The sequence below is a fragment of the Dasypus novemcinctus genome, unplaced genomic scaffold (assembly GCF_030445035.2).
Source record: "Dasypus novemcinctus isolate mDasNov1 unplaced genomic scaffold, mDasNov1.1.hap2 scaffold_297, whole genome shotgun sequence".
Taxonomy (NCBI): Eukaryota; Metazoa; Chordata; class Mammalia; order Cingulata; family Dasypodidae; genus Dasypus; species Dasypus novemcinctus.
In genome coordinates, this window is record NW_026688262.1 from 1 (window position 1) to 21,749 (window position 21,749).

General features: G+C 56.9%; 1 protein-coding gene across 1 annotated transcript; it reads right to left on the reverse strand.

The window, feature by feature from the left end:
- Positions 1-1,649: 1,649 nt before the first annotated feature.
- BRME1 (break repair meiotic recombinase recruitment factor 1) lies at positions 1,650-21,593 on the reverse strand (the record flags this gene model as incomplete). The annotated part of the gene is made up of 7 exons (XM_071213647.1): positions 21,225-21,593; positions 20,634-20,685; positions 11,602-11,779; positions 11,430-11,437; positions 9,787-10,109; positions 2,315-2,781; positions 1,650-1,864 (listed from the first exon to the last, which is right to left on the reverse strand). Coding segments are annotated over exons 2-7 (1,222 nt in total), but the record flags the coding sequence as incomplete, so codon positions are not given.
- Between the last annotated feature and the right edge of the window lie 156 nt (positions 21,594-21,749).

Consider the following 21,749-nt stretch of genomic DNA (forward strand, 5'->3'; position numbering starts at 1 on the left):
TACACAAGGAGAGCTGACGCAGCAAGATGATGCAACAAAAAAGAAAACACAGATTCCTGGTGCCACCGAGGGTGCACGTGGACACAGAAGAACACACAGCGAGTGGACCCAGAGAGCAGACAAGGGTGTGGGAGGGGAAGGGAGAGAAATAAATAAAGTCTTTAAACGAACAAACGAAAGAATGAGTGACTCCGCGGCCCCTGGGGAGACACAGGGTGAGCGAGGCTCGCGCCAGCCTCTGGCTGTTCAGTCGTTCACGCCGACTGAAAGGAGCCGTGAGCTTGCTTTAAGCATGTTTCTGTCCAAGGGCGCCTTTTTGAATGCGTGTTGTGGATTCATTATTATTGAGGGTCACAGCGAACTCCTGCCTGAACGAAGCTGACCTATACCCAGATTTTCTCCATAAGGCACGGGCCCAGCCTTTTTGCCCTTAGGAACGCTGGATAGCGCTTCGGTGCTGTACTTGGAGGCCGTGTGAACCAGCGAACTCACCCACGAAAAGCACAGAAAATGTGGAAAACGTGGCACTGAATATGCTGCAAAAGGGACAGTTATTATACGGCCCGGGAGCTGACTGAGAAGGCAGAGCACCAGCTTGTTTGACCTCAGCTAGGAAAGTGGGCGTCGGGCCCCTCAAACTTTTTACTACACTTCGCTGATCAGCAAAATGACCATGGAAATGCCACGAGTATTGATTTGGGGATGACAAGATTTAGTGGGCAAGTGAATTCGCAAACAGGGAATCTGTGACTCGTGAGGGCTGACTAAATATTCTGAAATGAGTCCTGCCAGAATCCTCAAGCAGGGACGTGGATGTGGCTCAATGGATAGGGCGTCCGCCTACCACATGGGAGGTCCAGGGTTCAAACCCCGGACCTCCTGACCCGTGTGGAGCTGGCCCATGCGCAGTGCTGATGCGCACAAGGAGTGCCCTGCCACGCAGGGGTGTCCCCCGCGTAGGGGAGCCCCATGCGCAAGGAGTGCGCCCGCAAGGAGAGCCACCCAGCGCAACAAAAGTACAGCCTTCTCAGGAATGGCGCCACACACACGGAGAGCTGATGCAGCTAAATGATGCAACAAAAAGAGAGACAGATTCCTGTGTGCCGCTGACAAGAATGCCAGTGGACAGAGAAGAACACACAGCGAATGGACACAGAGAGCAGACAACGGGGGGGGGGGATAAGTCTAAAAAAAACCCAAAAAACAAAAAACCCTAAGCAGCCCTGGAGGTGGGCCCAGGCTCGCTCTTGCCAGGTGGGGAGAGAAGCCCCTCCCCCGGGCCCAGCTGTGAGGTCACGGGCTTCTCCGGGTGGCCCTTCTCTGCCCAGCACCCTGACTCTGCCCCCTCTGGGGGCCGCAGCCAGGGAAGGGCGCTTGGGTGGAGGGGGAGCGGGTGCCAGCCTGCCAGGTGCTGGCACAGCCGGGGGCACACCCCAGCTTTGATTTCATCTGGACCGCAAGGGAAGAACGACGCCCCGTCCCAGGGGCTTTCCGGCTTCCGTGTGGGCTGGGCCCGCAGCAGCCGGGTGGGCGCCCCACCCTCCAGCGAGCTGGCCCCTCCACGCCCCCCCGGGTGTGCCTCGGGGACCTGGGCGGGCTTGCTGAGGGCCGCTGCCCTGACCGCCTGGCTGGACTGCAACATCTCCTACCTGCTCGGGTGGGGGCGCCGAGGCCGGGGGCGTCCAGGGCTTCCTGGATCTGGCTGTCGGGCAGGAAGCTGAGCTCCACGGCGGCGCAGCCCCCCCCAGGAGGCCTGGTCTGTGAGGTCGGGGGCCGGGGCGGGGAGGCCTGCTGGGCACCGCAGCGGGGCTCTGGGCCGTCCCGGGAGGGCCCCAGGCTCCCGGGCAGGGCCGTCGCCCCACTCCTGCAGGACGGGGGGGCCCAGAAGGAAGGGCCGGGCCTCTCGAGGTCGAGCTGTAGTTCGTGGCTCTTGCTGCCGCCCCTGGCTGCGCTGGCACCGGAGGGCTCTGCCCGTGGAGGCCACGTGTCCTCGCCGCCGGGGGCCCCCTTGGCCGGGGCCTGGGACCCGTTTCCGGTGGGGCCTCTGGGCCCGCGTCTGGGGCTTCAGGGCTGGCGCGGGCAGTGTCCGCCGCGGGCTCGTGGCTGCCAAGAGCGGGAGCCAGGGAGGCCCCGGGGCCCGCTGGAGAGCGCCGGGGCGGCTTGTCTCCCCGCCCTGGCTCTGCGCTGCCTTCTGTGTGCTTTTCGGGTATGTGTGGCGTCCCCCGTGACGCCCCTCGGGGGCCGCCTGTGCTGGCCCGGTGGGCTCGGCGTTCACATCTGCACCATCGGGGGCCGGGGGAGGAGTGTCCCTGACCGCTGTGGCCCCCTGCTGCTCCTCCGCCGGGCCTGCTGGACGTCTGCCACGGGGTCAGGGGCGCCCTGGGCGGGCAGGACGGGGCACTGGGGGCGCCTGGGACGCCTTCTGCCCCCCTCCCTGGGGGCCCCGCAGGCCTGGCTGCTCGGCGGGTGCCCTCCGGGGCCACCGTCTCCTGCAGCCAGAGCCCCCTCTGCCTCGGGCCAGCTGTCGCTGGCGTGTCCACCACCTGACAGGTGTTCCTGCGTGCTGGAGGCGGTCGGGCTCCCTTTCCTGTGCGACGCCGCTGGGGGCCACGGGGGCTGCCTCCCCACGGTGGGGCTCGGGCTCCCCCCGAGGGGCCCTGGCCGCTCGGCTCGGGGCCGCCGCCTCGTCCCGGCTCGCTGGTCTCCCGCGTTGCGCGCCCAGGGGGCTCGCCCGGCACCTGGCTTCGCTGCGTGCAGGGCCCCCGGCTCTGGCGGTGCTTCCTGGGGAGAAAGGGGGACTCAGCCTCGGGAGCTTCGACGCCCGGCCGCTCCGAGGGGGCTGCCAGGAGTCACCGCCCCGAGCCGAGACTCAGGGGCGGCCGGGGCCCGGGCAGCTCCCGTCGCCCAGCACCCGTGCCAGGCCCAGCGCAGCCCCGGGGTCCCCTCCCTCCAGCAGCGACTCCGAGCACTTGCTCCCCAGGAAAGTCGGGAGGCGAAGGCTAGTGGCCCAGGCACGGCATCCAGGTCGGTTTCCTGGTGGGGGTGACGTCCTAGCGCCATGTGACCTTCCTGCTGGGGGAAGCTGGGCGACAGCTCGTGTGACCACTCGGAGCTGTTTTAGCAACTTCCCCTGGCCTATGATGATGTCAACAGTAAAAAGCTGCTTTTTAAAAAAAAAAAAAATCACAGTGTTCCCCAGTGGAGGTGGGGAGAGAACGGCACACGGAGCGGCTCGGCTGGGCCGCGGGCAGGAAGGCCTCTCGGGGGGACGCGCCACCATCCTCGGAGCCCTCCCAACGCCGGGGGGGCCGCTGCTGAGGCTGATTGTGCCCTCACCCCCAGGACTGTGACCTCCTTTGAACAACAGATAGAAGTAGTTAGAACAGGGTGATACCGGAAGCGGATGTGGCTCAAGCGATCGGGCTCCTGCCTACCACATGGGAGGTCTGGGTTCGGTTCCCAGCGCCTCCTAAAGAAGACGGCGAGCTGACGCGACGGGCAGGCGCAGCAGTCTGTCGCAGCGAAGCTGACGCAACAAGATGACGCAACGAGAGACACACAAGAACACAATGAGAGACATGACGAAGCGGGGAGCGGAGGTGGCTCAAGCGATTAGGCGCCTCCCTCCCACACTGGAGGTCCTGGGTTCGGTTTCTGGCGCCTCCTAAAAAATCAAGGAGGGGGAAACGGACTTTGGCCCAGTGGTTAGGGGCGTCCGTCTACCACATGGGAGGTCCGCGGTTCAAACCCCGGGCCTCCTTGACCCGTGTGGAGCTGGCCATGTGTAGTGCTGATGTGCGCAAGGAGTGCCGTGCCACGCAAGGGTTGTCCCCCGCGTGGGGGAGCCCCACGCGCAAGGAGTGCGCCCGTGAGGAGAGCCGCCCAGCGTGAAAAGAAAGTGCAGCCTGCCCAGGAATGGCGCCGCCCACACTTCCTGTGCCGCTGACGACAACAGAAAGCGGACAAAGCCGCTGACAACAGAAGCGGACAAAGAAACAAGACGCAGCAAACAGACACAAGAACAGACAACCTGGGGGGCGGGGGAGAAATTAAATAAAATAAATAAATCTTTAAAAAAAAAAAATCAAGGAGGGAAGGGGGATTTCGCTCAATGGATAAGAGTGTCCGCCTACCACATGGGAGGTCCAGGGTTCAAACCCAGGGCCTCCTGACCCATGTGGAGCTGGCCCATGTGCAGTGCTGATGTGCACAAGGAGTGCCCTGCCACGCAGGGGTGTCCCCCACATAGGGGAGCCCCCATGCACAAGGAGTGCGCCCAGCAAGGAGAGCCGCCCAGCATGAAAAAAGTGCAGCCTGCCCAGGGTGCCACACATACATGGAGAGCTGATGCAACAAGATGATGCAACAAAAAAGAGACACAGTTTCCCAGTGCCGCCAAGGGTGCAAGCAAACACAGAACACACAGCAAGCGGACACAGAGAGCAGACAATCAGGGGAGAGAAATAAATAAATCTTAAAAAAACAAAACAAAACAAGGAAGATGAACAGGTGCGGCAGGTGTGAACAACGAGGGGGTGGGGAGAAGTCAATAAAATAAATCTTTAAAAAAAAAAAGGGGGTGAGACTGGAGTAGGGTGGGGCCCGTGATGTAACATGACCCAGGATCCTTAGAGGAGGAGGAAAAAGATACAGGCAGATGATCACAGAGAGGAGGAGGCCGGGTGATGCCGCTGCAAGGCGAGGGACGCCGAGGGTGGCCGGGCCGCCTCCCGGGCCCTCCCCCGGGAGCGTGGCCCTGCCGGCACCCCGATTTCACACTTCCAAGCCCCGGAAATGAGAGGTGAACGCTTTTCTGTCGTTTTGGAGCCCTGCAGGCCTGTTACGGCAGCTCCGGGGAAGTAAGACATCGGCTGTGTCTCCTCTCCCCACCGCAGCCTCCCTCGGTCCTGTCTCACTCGTGGTGGAACCGGCCCCCGGTGGGTCCCGGCCTCGGGGCGTCCAGCGTGCCTGCCTCAGGCCTCTGCACCGGGTAGGGTAGGGGAAGCGTTCCCCCTGGCTGCTGTGCGGCCCAGCCCCTGCGCTAGTTCCGGGGTCGCCGCCTCCAGGCCCTCGGGGTCCCCGAGGCACCATCAGTCCTCTGACCTCGACGTGTTTCGGGTGCTTGTCGTTTCCTGGCCCCTGCAGTCCTGTTCTGTGACCTCTCGAGGGTGGGACTGGGGTAGTGCCTTCACCACGCCACTCTCCCCAGGCTGGGGCAGGCCGAAGAACGCCCGCATTTCTGGATGAGCGTGGTGGACAGACGCGCTTGCGACTGTGAACGGGGGAGACGCCCAGGCCTGCGGCGCTACGCAGAGTTTAAGCCGCGGATCTCGTGCGCCGCCCTGGGTGGGCCCTGAAGGCATCGCGACGAGTGAGAGAGGCCGGGAATGAGAGAACGGCATGTAGCGGGATCCCACCTCCACTGAACATCCAGAAGCAAACCCAGAGGCTGAAGAGAGACGAGAGCACCCCAGGGGCCCTGGGGAGGGGGAACAGGGCGTCCATGCCTCGTGGGTGCGGTTTGGGGTGCAGGAAGAGTTTTTATAATGGACCGTGGCGGTGAGGCCTGGCTCAGTACTGGGAATGTGATGCCTAACACTGACTTGTACGCAAGGAAATGGGTAAAACGAGAAAAGCTGTGTTGGCATATACACCCCCACAATCAATTTTTTAAAAGCAAAATCTGAATTGGTTGGAGACAGAGAGGCCCGAGCAGCGGGTGGTGGCGGGAGGTGCCCCAGCGCTGTGCGGGCCTCGTGCCCGGGGCAGCTGGTTGAATCCTTCCGCCAGCCTGGCCGGGCACATTTCTAGGCCCCTGGTTCGTGAAATGAAGTCATGACCGGCGAGCTGCCGAGCTGGGCGCGCGCGCTTGGCCCGATTCAAGAACCACGCCCCTAACTCCTGCGCCACGCGGCCCCCCGAGAAGCGCTTGGTGGCTCGACGAGCTGCAGAGAATGCACTCGGGGACGAGACTGCAGACAGCACCCAGCGGGCACCCCCTGGGCGGTGGCTCCCGCGCTTCCGTTCAGACACCCGTCGGCGCCGCCTCCTGCCCGGTGGCCTTCCACCGGTCGGGGCCAGGCTTTCCAGACAGGGTCTTGCTCTACCAGCGGCACGGCACCCAGTGCCGGGGGAGCTGCTGAGTCACCAAAGCCTCTTCCACACATCTCCAACTGACGGGGCAGCTCCCGGCCCCTGGCCCCTCTGTTACGGCTGGGGACAGATACGGCACGGAATTTCCCATTCTCACCACCGTCACGCACACGATTTGCTTGAATCATTTTTTTTTTCAGGAGGTGTATTAGTCTAGCAAAAGGGGTGCTTGATGCAAAATACCAGAAATTTGGTTGGTTTTTTTTTTTTTAAAGATTAATTTTTAATTTATTTCTCTTCCCCTCCCTCCCAGTTGTCTGCTGTGTCCATTTGCTGTGTGTTCTTCTGTGACCGCTTCTATCCTTATCAGCCAGCACCGGGAATCTGTGTTTCTTTTTGTTGCGTCATCTTGCTGCGTCAGCTCTCCGATGTGTCCAGCACCATTCCTGGGCCGCCTGCACTTTCTTTCACGCTGGGTGGCTCTCCTTACGGGGCGCACTCCTTGCGCGTGGGGCTCCTCTACGCGGGGGACACCCCTGCGTGGCACGGCACTCCTTGTGCGCATCAGCACTGCGCATGGGCCAGCTCCACACGGGTCAAGGAGGCCCGGGGTTTGAACTGCGAACCTCCCATTGTGGTAACCACTGGGCCAAATCCACTTCCTGATTGGTTTTTATAAAGGGTATGTATTTGGGGTAGGAGCTTACAGATCCCAGGCCATAAAGCATAAGCTACTTCCCTCCCCAAAGTCTATTTTCACATGTTGGAGAAGATGGCTGCTGATGTCTGCGAGGGTTCAGGCTTCCTGGGTTCCTCCCTTCCAGGGTCTTCTCTCCCTCCAGGCTCAGCCGCTCTGCTCCTCTGTGTGCTCACTTCCCCAGCTCCAGCTCAAAACTCTAACCTCCCTTCTCTGCAGTGTGGTTTTTCTGTGAGTCCCCACCCACATGCTACTGATGTGGCCCGATCAAAGCCTAAATCATTATATAATCAAGTAAACCTCCGAATCCAGTATAATCTAGCATTGCCCAGAGGAAAAGACCAGTTCACAAACATACTCTGGTACCTATTTTTAGAATTCAAAAATAACGCCCAACTGCGACGGTACAGGAGTACCTGGATCGAACCCAGGACCTCGTCCGTGGGAAGCAGGCCGCTCAACCACTGAGCTACACCCCGCACTCCCTCCCTCGCTTGAACCATTTTTAAGCGTACATTCAGTGGCGTTAACTCCGCATACTACTGTGGCCGCCGTCACCACCGTCCGTGGCCAAAACTTTTCCGTCACCCCAAACAGAGGCCCTGATTCCTTAAGCAAGCATTCGCCCCCTTCCCGTCTCCTTTCTGCCTCGATGGACCTGCCCGTTCCAGCTGCTTCCTCTCAGTGGAATCACACAGTGTCTCCTTGCCTTGACTGGCCTCTCCCACCCAATACGACGCCTTCCAGGCCCCCCTGCATTGTCACGCGGGGTCAGAGCTTCATTCCTTTTTAGGCCCCATGATGGCTGGACCCCATTTTGCTTCTCCGCTCACCCGTGGACGGACCCTTGGGGCTGTGCCGACTTTTTGGTGACTGTGCGTCATGCTGCTAGGCCTTCCGCTTCTCAGATCAAGCTTCGCATTTCGCGATGATCACAGGGGTCGCATGCGGCTTGGCCTGGTTCCCCCAGTGGCAGCATCGGCACAGTGACAGCGGGACTTCCCCCAGGACACTGACACGGAAACAATCCCCGGTCTCACTCCGGTTGCCCCAGTTTGACTTCTGTGCCTGTGCGCTGCCTTTTTCTTAAAGATTTATTTATCCCCCCCCCACTGTTTACAGTTGCTGTCTGCTCTCTGAGTCCATTTCTTTTCCTTTTTATTTATTTATTTAAGATTTATTTATTCATTTCTCTCCCCTTTCCCCCCCACCCTGGTTGTCTGTCTCTGTGTCTATTTGCTGCGTCTTCTTTTGTCCGCTTCTGTTGTTGTCAGCAACACAGGAATCTGTGTTTCTTTTAGTTGCGTCATCTTGCTGCATCAGTTCTCCACGTGTGCGGGCGCCACTCCTGGGCAGGCTGCACTTTTCTTTCGCGCTGGGCGGCTCTCCTTACGGGGCGCACTCCTTCCGCGTGGGGCTCCCCTACACGGGGGACACCCCTGCGTGGCACAGCACTCCTTGCGCGTGGCAGCACTGCGCATGGGCCAGCTCCACACGGGTCAAGGAGGCCCGGGGTTTGAACCACGGACCTCCCATGTGGTAGACGGACGCCCTAACCACTGGGCCAAGTCCGTTTCCCCATTTTTTTTTAAAGATTTATTTATTTATTTATTTCTCCCCCCCCACCCCGTTGTCTGCTCTCCATGTCCATTTGCTGTGTGTTCTTCTGTGTCTGCTTGCGTTTTTGTCTGTCAGTGGCACCAGGAATCTGTCTCTTTTTGTTGCGTCATTTTGCTGCGTCAGCTCTCCATGTATGCGGCGCCACTCCTGACAGGCTGTGCTTTTTTTGCATGGGGCAGCTCTCCTTCTGGGGCGCACTCCTTGCACGTGGGGCTCCCCTACGTGGGGGACACTCCTGCGTGGCAGGGCACTCCTTGTGCACATCAGCACTGCACATGGGCCAGCTCCACACGGGTCAGGAGGCCCTGGGTTTGAACCCTGGATCTCCTGTGTGATAGGAGGACGCTCTATCCATTGAACCACATATGCTTTCCTCTGGGTCCATTTGCTGCGTGCTCTCCGTGTCTGCTCATCTTCTCTTTAGAGGCACCAGGACCTTCCACGTGGAAGAGAGGCGCTCGATCACCTGAGCTGCCTCAGCTCCCTGGTTTGTTGGGTCTCTGTCTTTTCTCTGTGTCTCTTTTCTTACGTCAGCTGGTTGTGTCATCTTGTTGTATCAGCTCGCCGCACCTGCCCACCTTCTCCAGGAGGCACCGGAAACCGGACCTGGGACCTCCCATGTGGTAGGCGGAAGCCCGATCGCTTGAGCCACACCCGCCTCCCGTGAGCCACACCCACCTCCCCCGGGGTTGCCTTCTATACGGTTCTATCACCCGGGCAGGTGTGGGGACCCACCCCGCAGTCGAGGTGCTGACTGCTCCACCCTGCCCCCTCCTACCCCCGGCTACCATCTCGTCTCCACCTCTGCACATCTGCCGTTTCCGTAACGGCGCGACCCCCTGGGCCGGGCTTTCTCGCTCGGCCCCATGCTGTTTGTTCCTTGCGGGGCTGAGTGGTGTTCCGGGGTGTGCAGGAACCCCAGTTTGTCTAAGCATTCACCTCCTGAAGGACACCTGGGGTGCGCCTCGTTTTGGGTGGACAGTCAACACCCCTTCCCTAGGGGCATGTATCGCTGGAGACCCCACCCCCTGCCCGAGCTCACAAAGGACCAGAGAGCACACCGCAAGGCCCCCATGCCCCCCTCCCCGCCAAGTCACACAGAGGCCCCTGCAACGCAAAGGAGGCTGGAAAGTGGGCTGCCCTTCTCAGTCCCCACTTGGTCTGGGGCCAGGGGCTCTGGCTCAGGCTCTGAGGGGTGGCGCCAGGTCCCGCCTGATGACGCACACGCAGTGGGCGCCTGTGGAGCGCTGCACTGAAGATGGGGGGCTGCAGGCAGCCAAGGGCGTGCTCGGGTAACAGGGGCACAGAGGCTGCCCCCGTGGGTCCGGGTGGCCGCAGGCCCACAGGGTCCGGTGGGGTGGGTTTTCGGGCCTTACCGGGTGAGAGGCCCGAGTCGCCACGTCCTCACCCCTCGTCTCAGCTTGTCTCGTCACCGTCTTCCTGGGCTTTGCCGACTGGGGGACCAACTTCCCGAGGGAGTTCTGGAATGGAATGCAACAAGAACCGGGCAGGAACGGCGACAGGGAGGAATGCGGCCTTAGGGGAAGGCAAGACCCCACCCTTTCTGGAAGCTTCTCCCCAGTCCTTGCCTTCCATCCCCAACGCGCACACTGGCGGGCCCCTGGAGGCTGCGCACGCTTGAGCTGGAGGGAAGCGGCCTCTTCCACCCGCCCTCGCTCTCCGCCAGAAACGTGCTCACCTGGGAAAGAGGAAACTGGCCTGGAGCTGGGAGCCCGAGGAGGCCTCCCGCGTCTTCCTCAGGAGAGCTGGGGGGAGAAAGACAAGACCAGGGAGGAGGATCTCAAGTCCTCGAGGGCGTCAACCCGAGGGAAAGCAAAATCTGAAAGCGAAGCGGGGCTGAAGGCCTCGTAAAAGGCCCTCGTGGAGGCCGGGACCCTGCAGGCTCTGTGGACCCCGAGGGCCAGCGACAGCCCGCCAGCGACCCGCCCTGCGATGGGACCTGTGCTCGGAAGACATGCCCCATTCTCTTTTTTTTTCCAGAAAATTTGGCAATTAGAGCCATCTGAAGACCTCGGCGAGGAGGAGCCTTTCTTCTCCCAACCCCGGCGTGCCCCTTTCTCCTTTGTGGTGGGCGCGTGGGTGCTTTAAACCTGTGGACAGACTCGACCAGTCTTGACCTTTTTCTTTTTTTTCATGCACCCCTCCCCCCCTTAATTCCATATTGGCTGAAAAAACAAGAGGACCGGGGAACCCAGTGGTTGAGTGCACAGCTGCTGGTCGCAGGCCGGGGCAGCCCCAACCCCAGCCCTGCCACCCCTCGGCCGGCCTCGGTCAGACCGTTTACTCTCTCTCGGCCTCGGGGTTCTCTTCTGTAAACTGGGAATGAAAGGAAGGATTTCGCAGGGCCTTGAGGACACAATGAGCCCTGAGGTTAAGTACTTATCAGCACACACTGATGATTACCTTTCCCGTTATTTTACAGACCACTGGCTCCTTTGGTCTCTTCCTAGTTGACAGAGGAAGAATGTGGCCTAAAGACAGGGTTTAGGGAAGCGGACTTGGCCCAGGGGTTAGGACGTCCGTCTACCACATGGGAGGTCCGCGGTTCAAACCCCGGGCCTCCCTGACCCGTGTGGAGCTGGCCCACGCGCAGTGCTGATGCGCGCAAGGAGTGCCCTGCCACGCAGGGGTGTCCCCCGCGTAGGGGAGCCCCACGCGCAAGGAAAGCGCCCCGTAAGGAGAGCCGCCCAGCGCAAAAAAAGTGCAGCCTGCCCAGGAATGGTGCCGCACACATGGAGTGCTGACGCAGCAAGATGACGCAACAAAAAGAGACACAGATTCCTATGGCGCTGACAACAACAGAAGCGGACAAAGAAGATGCAGCAAATAGACACAGAGAGCAGACAACTGGGGCCGGGGGGGGGCAGTGGGGAGAAGGGGAGAGAAATAAATCTTTAAAAAACAAAACAAAACAAAAAACCAGCAGCTGGGACGGGGAGCTGCACTAAGGGACCTTGAGCAAGTCAATGGTTTTCTTGCGAGTGGTTAAAATACTGACCTTTTCCACTAGGGAGGAGCAAGTCTAGGGAGGGAGCTGTGAGGAGCCTTTCCGAGGGGCGCTGAGCCCTCAGGGAGGCAGGGCCTTGCGCAGGCCGCACTGGTCCCTGCCGTGTGCGCCAGCCACCATGCTGTCTGCAGGGAGGCTTGCTAGAAGGTTCCGGGCCACCTACCTGGAGGCCGCCTGTGCCAGCTCCTCCCCATTCAGCTCTGCGGAGGACGTGGGTCCCGACTTGCCTTCTATGGATTTGGGGAACGGCAAGCAGTCTAACTCAGAAGTCTGGGGGGCCCCGTCAGCGTTCCCTCGCCTGGAATTCTTTGGGGGTTTTGGAGGATGGACTCCTTCTCCTCCTGGGTTAGAGACAAAGAAAGAAGCAGGGGTGGTGGCTGTGGGCGCATGAGATGCCGTGGCTGACCCCCAAAGCTGGGCCACGGCTGCGAGGTGGGCAGCTTGTTCCAGGAGCAGGCACCGAGGCCCCCGCTCTCCTGACGTCTAAGGTCTAAGAAGCAAGACAGGGTGGAACCGATGGCCAGAAGGTGGGACTTAGACAGCCTTATGGGGTATTGGGTTTGCCAGGGCTGCTATAACAAATATCTCAGACTGCCTGGTTCAAACAACAGGAACTTGTTTCACAATCCTTGAGGCCAGAAGTCCAAAATCAGAGTGGTGGTAGGATGTCACCCTGGTTTGTCATTTGTGGACCCCGGAAAATTATGTTCTTAAGCTAACCCATTTCTGTGCCTGTAAAGGCAGTAGAGATGGGGCCTTTGGATTAGATTCAGTTAAGGGACCTTTGATTAGATTACTTGATTAGATCGCTTTAGGGCCTCTGATTGGACTGCCAGTGAGGTAGGGCTCCGCCCTCTTGTTATTATTCTCTATATAAACCGAAAACACACACAGAGAAAGAAGACACGCAGAGAAAGGGAGCGCTGTTGTTTTGACCATGCCAAGGTCACCGACAGCTGCAGAAAAGACGGAGGAGCCCTGAGAAGCTCAAGGAGACAAAGGCTCAGGGAAAGATGCCGACTGCCCACATCCGAGCCCCGGGAGGAAGGAGAGAGAGAGCTGCAGACCTGCCGTCTTGCCCGATCGCATGGCCGACCTTTGCTGGGAAAGCATCTCTGATGGTGCCCTGAATTGGGCATTTTCGCAGCCTCGGAACCGTAAGCTCTCACCCCAAATAAATCCCCTTTATAAAAGCCAACTCATTTCTGGTATTTTCATATTGGCAGCCTTTGGCCAACTAAGACACACGGGCAGGTGTTCTCTGCAGGCTGAAGTGACCTGGTGGCGGCTTGCCAGCCATCTGTGCCTGTGACACGTGGCCCCCTGCCTCAAGATCTGTCTCCTACTCACTTTAACCGAAGTTCTCGTGTAAGGACCCCAGAGAGTGGTTTAAGGCCCACCCCAATTCAGTTTGGTCTCGGCTTAACTAATTCCATTTTCAAAGACCCCAGATACTAACGGGTTCACATCCACAGGACAGGAGGTTAGGACTTGAACACGTCTTTCATGATTCGTGGGCATGCTCTGGACCCCAAAAAGACATGCTCTTCCCACAGTCAAAATGTATTCACCCCACGTCAACATCCCAAAAGGCTTAGGCCATTTCATTAAAAACTCTAAGACCCAAACCTCATCAAAATTGACTACAGGTGTGGGCCATCTTGGGGCAAAATTTCCCTCCATCTGTGAGACCTGGAAAACAGTTGTCTGCTTTCAAAATACAATGATGGGCAGAGGACAGACATTCCCCTTCAAGAAGGGAGAAACCAGAAAGAAAAAGGGGGTCACGGGTCCTAGGCAAGGCTGAAACCCAGCAGAGAAATGTTCCATTAGATTTAAAAAAAATTTTTTTTAAATCCATTCTATCAGTCTTTTTTTTCTCCACCCCCCCCCCCCTTGCTGTTTTTTGCTGTCTATGTCCATTCACTGTGTGATCTTTTGTGTCTATTTCTCTTTTTGTCTTCTGTTCTCATTTTCTCCTCTAGGACTCACTGGGATTTGATCCTGGGGACCTCTGATGTGGAGAGAGACTCCCTGTCACTTGTGCCACCTCAGCTCCTGGTTTCTCTTGCACCTCGCCTTGATTCTCCCCTTCATCTCTCTTTTTGTTGCATCATCATTTTGCTGTGTGGCTCGTCGTGTGGGCATGCCTTTACCAGGAGGCCCCGGGATCGAACCTGGGTCCTCCTATATGGTAGACGGAGGCCCAATTGGTTGCGCCACAGCTGCTTCCCACCCCCCATTTTATTTATTTTTAAAGATTTATTCATTTCTCTCCCCTCCACCCCCCCACCTGGTTGTCTGTTTTCTGTGTCCACCCGCCGCGCCTCTTTGTCCGCTTCTGTTGTTGTCAGCGGCATGGGAATCTGTGTCTCTTTTTGGTGCGTCATCTTGTTGTGTCAGCTCTCCGTGTGGGCGGCGCCATTCCTGGGCAGGCTGCACTTTGTTTCGCGCTGGGCGGCTCTCCTTACGGGGTGCACTCCTTGTGCATGGGGCTCCCCTACGCAGGGACACCCCTGCGTGGCAGGGCACCCCTTGCACGCATCAGCACTGCACATGGGCCAGCTCCACACAGGTCAAGGAGGCCCGGGGTTTGAACCGTGGACCTCCCATGTGGTAGGCAGATGCCCCAAACACTGGGCCAAGTCCACCGCCCCCATTTGATTTTAAAGTCTCAGGGCTCCCGGCGGCTCCACGCTTTCTCCTCTGGGCTTACTGGATGAGGCCCTGGAATCCAAGGGGCTTTGGGGGATGGACCTACCATAACTGAGGAAGATGCCCACGGGGTCCTGCTGGGCTCCAAAGCAGAGGGGGCCACTTGGCCCGGCCCACTTTCTTGGCAAAGTGGGAGGGATGTGGGGTTGGGCCCTCTGGGGTCTCAGCTCAATCGCCCAGGTAGAGAGGCCATCCCTGACTTTTCTTTGGGGCGTTCCCTTTCCACCCCGTGTCTGTTCTAGCCATGACCCAGCTTTCCTGCAAGTATCGGATGTATTAGGTCATTTCTGGCCCATGCTCTCCCACGGCAACGAGCAGGGGCTCTAATTCTCTGCTCTGTTCCATGTGCCCAGAACATTTCGTATACAGTCGGTGCTCTATAACTACTTTGTGAACGACTGAATAAATGCATGTGGGAAACAGACCACCAGATCTGATTCTCTATGCACTGCCCTGGTTTTCTGGACCCAGCATGATGGTGGGCTCTGGGAGTGAGGCCTCTGCCGCCTCCTGGAACTTGTATCTCTGCCACACCTTCCTCATCACTGAGTGCATCTTTTCCTTGTACTTTAGAGCCTGAAGGTCATTTGTTAACAAGAATTTGTTGACTGAGGGAAACTCCTGTGAGCTCTCCCCAAACCTGGTGCTCAACTTAATTGTCTGTTCCACAAACGAGGGCCGGTGCTGTCCTGAGAACATCGCGCACCCCGTGAGAGGGCGCTGCAGTTGACCCATCTCACAGATGAGGAAACTGAGGCACAAAGAGGCTGAGGAACGGGGCTGAAGGGGCCTGGTCTGGGATCCAGGCAGTTCCACCTCCAGAGCCCACACCCTTGGCCGCTGGTTAAGGGGACCTGAACGTTTACTGAGCGCCCGCTGTGTACCAGGCTTCTGGCCAGGCAGCGAGGGTGAAAACAATGAAGTGGCCCCAGGCCCCGCCTTCCTGGAGTTCAGCCAGGTGGGCTCCACCCTTGCTAGCTCAGCTTCTCAGGCACCGCCTCAGCGTCCCAGGGCCGGGGAACAACGTGCCACCGGCTGGGGGACTCAGAAGAGCATGGACCTCGGGATTGGGAAACAAACCATGGACTAAAATAAACTCACTGGTATTCTACTGTAGACTACTTGTGAAACTAGCAGGGGAAGAAATACCATTGTTGTGGAGGCAGTGACCCATGGATGTTCTGGGGCTAGGGAGAGAGAAAAACAGGTGTAAGAGGAGGGCACTTCTGGGACTTGGGAATCATCTGACATTATGACAACAGATAACAGGCCATCATATATCCAGCCATCACCTGCAGAGTCGAATGAGGGAGAGTGTAAACCACAATGTCAACTATCATCCGTGCTTAGTGGCAATGCTCCAAAATGTGTTCATCAATCTCAATGAATGCACCACACTGATGAAAGATGTTGCTAATGTGGGAAAATGTGGGAGGGGGGGGAGCGGGGCATATGGGAATCCCCTGTGTATTCTTCATAACATTTATGAAATCAAAGTATCTTTTAATAAATTAAAAAAAGTGGAAACAAAACAGCACCACCATGGATTTATGGCCTCACAGTTCTGGAGGCCAGAAGCCCGAAACCAAGCCGTGGGCAGGGTTCCACCGTGCTCGCCGGGAAGCCACAGGGTGCTTCGGCTTGTGGCGAAACTCAGTCCCTGCCTCCGCCTCGCGATCATCTTCTCTCTCTGTGTCGAAATTTCCTCTCTCAGAAGGACAACAGCCATACTGGATCTGGATCCACCCCAAGCCAGTTTGGCTTCATCCTTTTTTTTTTTTAACTTTATATCCACTTCAAAACACAAAACAGGCAAAAAGCAGCTTAACAGATTATGGAAGCATTACTCAGAAAAAACCAATCCTGACATCACCTTAACTAGTCACATCTTCGAAGAGCCTGCGTCCAAAGAGGGTCCCTTCCGCGGGACCGGGGTGAGAAACCCGTCTTTCTGGGGCACTCAGTTCCATCCCCAGTCCGCCTCTTGCAGTAAATCCACCTGAAGGGGCGCCGCCCACATGGATTCTAGTTTCCCCTCTTCTTTATCTCAGCCGTCTGTGTTTCGCCGGGGCGTGGCAACATTCCTCTCGCTTCTTCGGGTTCGTCAGTTCCAGTTTAGAACTTTATTCCATTCCTGTGTCTCTGATGAGCTCCCTGGGACAAGTATTTCCTTCTCTGACCCCCAACTCTGAGTAGCCTGGGAGGGGTCTCGAGGGAAGGAACTGAGTCTGACTCGGCCGCGTCCTTCGCTCCCGTCCTCACCCCGCTTCCCTGCACCAGGCACCGCCCCGGCGCTGCACCCCGAGAAAGGCTCCCAAGAGTGTTTTTTTACGCAAACACACTCCTACTTTGCGGTCTGCCAGAAAGGGCAGAACAGAGCGGCTTTCTTTGGCCCTTAATTAAGACTTGCAAGCACTAGCCCTCCTTGCTGACCCAATGGACGTTTGTACCAAATAAAGAGGAAAAAATATCAACCGAAGTGAAGAGCCTCCCATTTCCTTCCTGTGATCTGTCCCCGCAGGACTAATTTAAGACAAAGTGTGTTTTAAAGGCAGAACCCCGTGTCCAGCTCCAAAGGCCAAGGGTATCGCGAGGCAAAGGACCTCTTTCACCACCTGCCAGAATCTTCTTCCTCTCGCCCTGTCCCGGCCAGGACACACAGAAACAGCTGTCGGTAGCCAGCCCAGGCGTCCGTCCCCTGGGCCAGGGAGTCCACTGCCAAGAGAGGCCCCAAACGGTCTGCCTGGGTGGGCCCGCTGGCCCCAGCTTCCCCTCAAGGTCAGAGAAATCCCTGCGCCTCTGAGCAGCCTGTTGCTCATCTCTTTACACGCATCATCCTCAATCTGTCGGTAATGTCTCTTCTAGACCACAGCTTGGGAAACAACGAGCTCCCCTCCTGAATTTATTACCCTCTACGTACAGAAGCCATCTCTGAATTTCTAAGAAGGTTAAGTTATCTTTAAAAATTACAGGGAAATGGAACCATACTTGGGAAGGTTGGGGGTTTCTTTGCTGTTTTTTTCTAATGAAGAAATTCTACATATATTGACAAGGAAAAATGGTCACGAGATGCTGTGGAGTGAAAAATGCAAGCTGCAGACCAAGTTTGTGTGGTGATTCTATTTTCCAGTTAAAAATACTCTATATCTGTACATATACAGAGAAAAAGCCTGGAAAAAGTAGCATACCATGGTCTAATTTTTCTTTTTTTTAACTTTTTATTATAGTAAGATATATACAAGGAAGCGGACATGGCTCAATTGACAGAGTGCCCGCCTACCACATGGGGGTCCAGGGTTCGAACCCAGGGCCTCCTGGCTGCCGCGCACAAAGAGTGTCCTGCCATGTAGGGGTGTCCCCCGTGTAGCGGAGCCCCACGCACAAGGAGTGCGCCCCGCGTGAAAAAAGCACAGCCTGCCCAGGAGTGGTGCCGCACACACGGAGAGCTGAGGCAGCAAGATGATGCAACAAAAGAGAGACATGGATTCCTGGTGCCACCACATGACAAGAATGCAAAGCGGACACAGAAGAACACACAGTGAATGGACACAGAGTACACAATGGCGGGGGCGGGGGGGGGGGAGGTGAGAGGAAAAAAAAAAGATATATACAACTCAGAATTTCCCATGTTAACCACTTGCAAGTGTACTAGTCAGTAGTAGTAATTACATTCACAATATTGTACTACCTACACCAACATCCAACTTTTCTTTAAGTCCAAAATTACTTTAAAAAGTTTTTTAGAAGTCTGAACTGGACCCTCACACACGGATAGCGGTAATGTAAAATGGTGCAGCTACTGTGGAAAAGGTTGGTGGTCTCTCAAAAATTTACACATAGAATGGCCAGGCAACCTGGAGTCCCATCCCCAGGTATAAACCCCCCAAGGACTGAAAGCAGGGACTTGGACAGAGATTCGTATGCCAGTGTTCACAGGAGCATCATTCCAATAGGCAAAAGGTGGAACCACCTAAGTGGCCCCTGACAAATCAACAAAATGGAGTCTATTCACTCAGCCATAAAGAGGAATGAGGTTCTGACACCTGCTACAACACCGATAAGCCTGGAGGATATCATTTTGAGTGAAATAAGCCAGTCACAAAAGGACCCATATTATATGATTCCTCTTATATGAACTATCTAGACTATACAAATTCATAGAGATGGAAAGAGTAGAGGTTACCACGGGCTGGGGGAAAGGGCGATGGGGAGTGATTGCTTAAGGGGTACAGAGTTTCTATTTGGGTGATGAAAATTTTGGGAAATAGATATAGTGGTGATGGCTGCACAGCATCGGGAATGTAATGTTTTAGGAGGTACCAGGGATCAAACCCGGGACCCTGTAGGTGGGCTCAACGACTGAGCGACATCTGCTCCCCTTGTGAACCTAATTAATGGTACTGAATTGTACACTTAGAAATGGTGTTTAAAGTGGCAAATTTTATATTATGCCACAGTAGGAAAAAAGTCCAGCAAGACGAGCATACGTTTACGTACCTCCTAAGGTCTGGTTTCAAAACAAATACAAACTTGTTTAATGCACAAGAAAGCTCTGTGGCACGTTTCTCAGCCTTGACGCTGTGCATTTGCAGCCAGTTGACCCTTTGTGGTGGGGTCTGTCCTGTGCACTGCAGGTTGTGTGCAGCGTCCCGGGCCTTGATGCCAGCAGCACACCCCCTGCCCCCATCCCACCCCTGTCAAAACAACCAAAATTATCTCCAGACGTCACCAATGGTCCTCTGGGGGCAAAACTGCCTCCAACTGAGAATTACTGCTGCCACCAATTGCTATGGCCATGGGACATGGGATATGCGGTTTCTTTTTTCCTTTCTCTCCCCTTCCCCTTAGTTGTCTGCTCTCTGTGTCCATTCGCTGTGTGTTCTTCTGTGTCCGCTTGCATTCTTGTCAGCAGCACTCTTTTTGTTGCATCACCTTGCTGCATCAGCTCTCCATGTGTGTGGCACCACTCCTGGGTGGGCTGCACTTTTTTTTTTTGCCCGGGGCAGCTCTCCTTACAGGGCGCACTCCTTGTGCATGGGGCTCCCCTACGCAGGGGATACCTGTGTGGCATGGCATTCCTTGCACGCATCAGCACTGTGCGTGGGCCAGCTCACCACACAGGTCAGGAGGCCCTGGGTTTGAACCCTGGACCTCTCATGTGGTAGGCAGATGCTCTATTAGTTTTGCCAAATCCGCTTCCCATATATGCGGTTTCTTAAAGCAATCTGTCTCTGTACTGGAACTGGTGGTTGGGTAGATTTGGGAGCAAATGGCTTAGCAGAAGCATGAACTGCTGTGGGAGCAACTAGTAAAGGTTCACTATAACCCCACTTCTTTGGCTAAATCTTTGGAGCAGGACTTTCTGCTGCTCTAAGGGAAAAGGGAGGTGCTCCTACTATCTCCAGTTTACAGAATGGGAAACCCAGGTACTGAGGAACCCATCCACTGCCACAAAATGAGTGGGGAGAGCCAGAATTATGAACCCAGTGTGTTTGCTTCCTGCTGCCCACACACCAGACTGGCTTGGAGTAGCCCAGCAAGCTCTATTTGGGGGTCATCTCTGGCAGCAGGCTTGCAAGCAGGGTGTACCCCTGTCCCAAAGCCTGGAAGCCTCCACGAGGCCGAAATAGCCCAAGACTCCAAAAAGCTTTTGTGCTTTACTGCTTTACTGTATGCCAGGGGTTCTTAACAAGGGGCCCGTGAGCTTGAATTGAAATAATGTTTTCTTGAGTTGAAATTCAAAAAAACACTATTCTTGTGGGGAAGTGTTAGTGCAGGTGTGATATATTAATTAAATAATACACAGTATAGAGTGGATTTAGCAAGGGGTCCGTGGTTTCCACCTGACTGGCAAAGGAGCCCATGGAACAAAAAAGGTTAAGAAGAATTGGGAAGTGGATTTGGCTCAACTGATAAGAGCGTCCGCCTACCACATGGGAGGTCCAGGGTTCAAACCCCGGGCCTCCTGACCCGTGTGCAGCTGGCCCATGCACAGTGCTGATGCGCGCAAGGAGTGCCCTGCCACGCAGGGGTGTCCCCTGCGTAGGGGAGCCCCACACACAAGGAGTGCGTCCCTCAAGGAGAGCCGCCCCATGCGAAAAAAGCACAGCCCGCCCAGGAGTGGCATTGCACACAGAGCTGACACAAGAAAAAGAAACACAGATTCCTGGTGCCACTGACAAGAATACAAGCGGACATGAAGAATGCATGGCAAATGGACAGAGAGAGCAGACAACTGGGGGGCAGGGGGAGGAAGAGGAGAGAAATAAAAAATAATAGATCTTTAAAAAAAGAGAAAAGATTAAGAATCTCTGCTTTATGCCCTTCTTCATCATTACCTTTTGCCTATTAGCATGCATTAAATCACTTTTTTAAGGGAATCTGGTGTGGTCAAGCTCACATTTCTGCAATAAGTAAGCCCATATTCCTCCTCCAAGCAGAAGCAGCAAGAAAGCGGTATCCACTTCAACGGACAAATACCTGAGGTCCGGAGCTTCTTTCTCTTACTCATTTCGGGCCTCGCTTGAGAAATCTGTCAACAGCAAGCAAAGGCTTCCCATTATTACGTGCACATGCTGTGTGCGCCCAGTGGCTTGGACCACCCCCACCCCCACTGGTTTCACCCAGCTGCCCTGAGAGCTCCGCTGGGCGCCCATGGGACCCAGGGTGGGAGTCACAGTCTGTGCCTGTGGCACCGGCTTTGCCACCTTAGCCCGCGGCCAGGTAAGAATTCAAACCTCCTCCACGCTGCGTGCACCTAAGGTCCAGGGACCAGGCGGTTCTGGGAAGGGCAGGGGCACAAGTGGTCCTGCGTGGAAACCCACCCACCCCAGTCCCTGGGCTGGAACGGCCTGTGCAGTGGCCCTGCCTCCCAGCTGGGGTAACGGGGGCCAGTCCAGAGGCCTCGGGGTGGGGGTGGGGGGGGTCCCATCCAGGGACAAGGGGGGGTGAGGGGACATTCGAACGGACCCTTTCGATGGGACACTTAGATGCCCCCAGGGGATGCCTGGGCCCCCGTGAGGGGCAGGAACCGCCCACAGACCGACTCCTTCCAGGTAAGCCAAAACAGACCTGGGGCCGGAGCAACAGTCGCGGTCCCTCTGTCCTTAGCAGGAACTAGCGCTCCCTAGATCTGCTGGGGCCACCCTGTCTAATTACTTGCATTAAGTCACTCTGGAAAAATAAAAGGCGACACTGGCCCTCGTGCGGAGTGGAGCGTGGAGGGCGAGAGCCGACAGGCCGCGAGGCCTGAGGCGTGGGCGCTGCGGACCCCCGACTTCCGGTCACCAGGCCTGCAATAACCCGTCCCAGGACCCCCGACACCGCGAGACCTCCCCCGGTCGGGTCGCCCAGGTTGAACTCGAGGACCCGCAGGTGGCGCAGAGCAGCCGGGGAAGCGCGCGCGGTCGCCACCGCCCCTCACACCTGCGCCCGCTCCGCCTCTTTCCCGCGCAGCGCCAGGGCCCGCGGTGCGCATGCGCCACGCCGGGCCCGCCCCCCCCCCCCCTCCCGCACGCTTCCGCTCACGCCCGGCCGCGATCTCCCCGCGCGCGCGGCTCGCAGCCCCACCCACCTCTCCTCCCTGCGCGTGCGCGG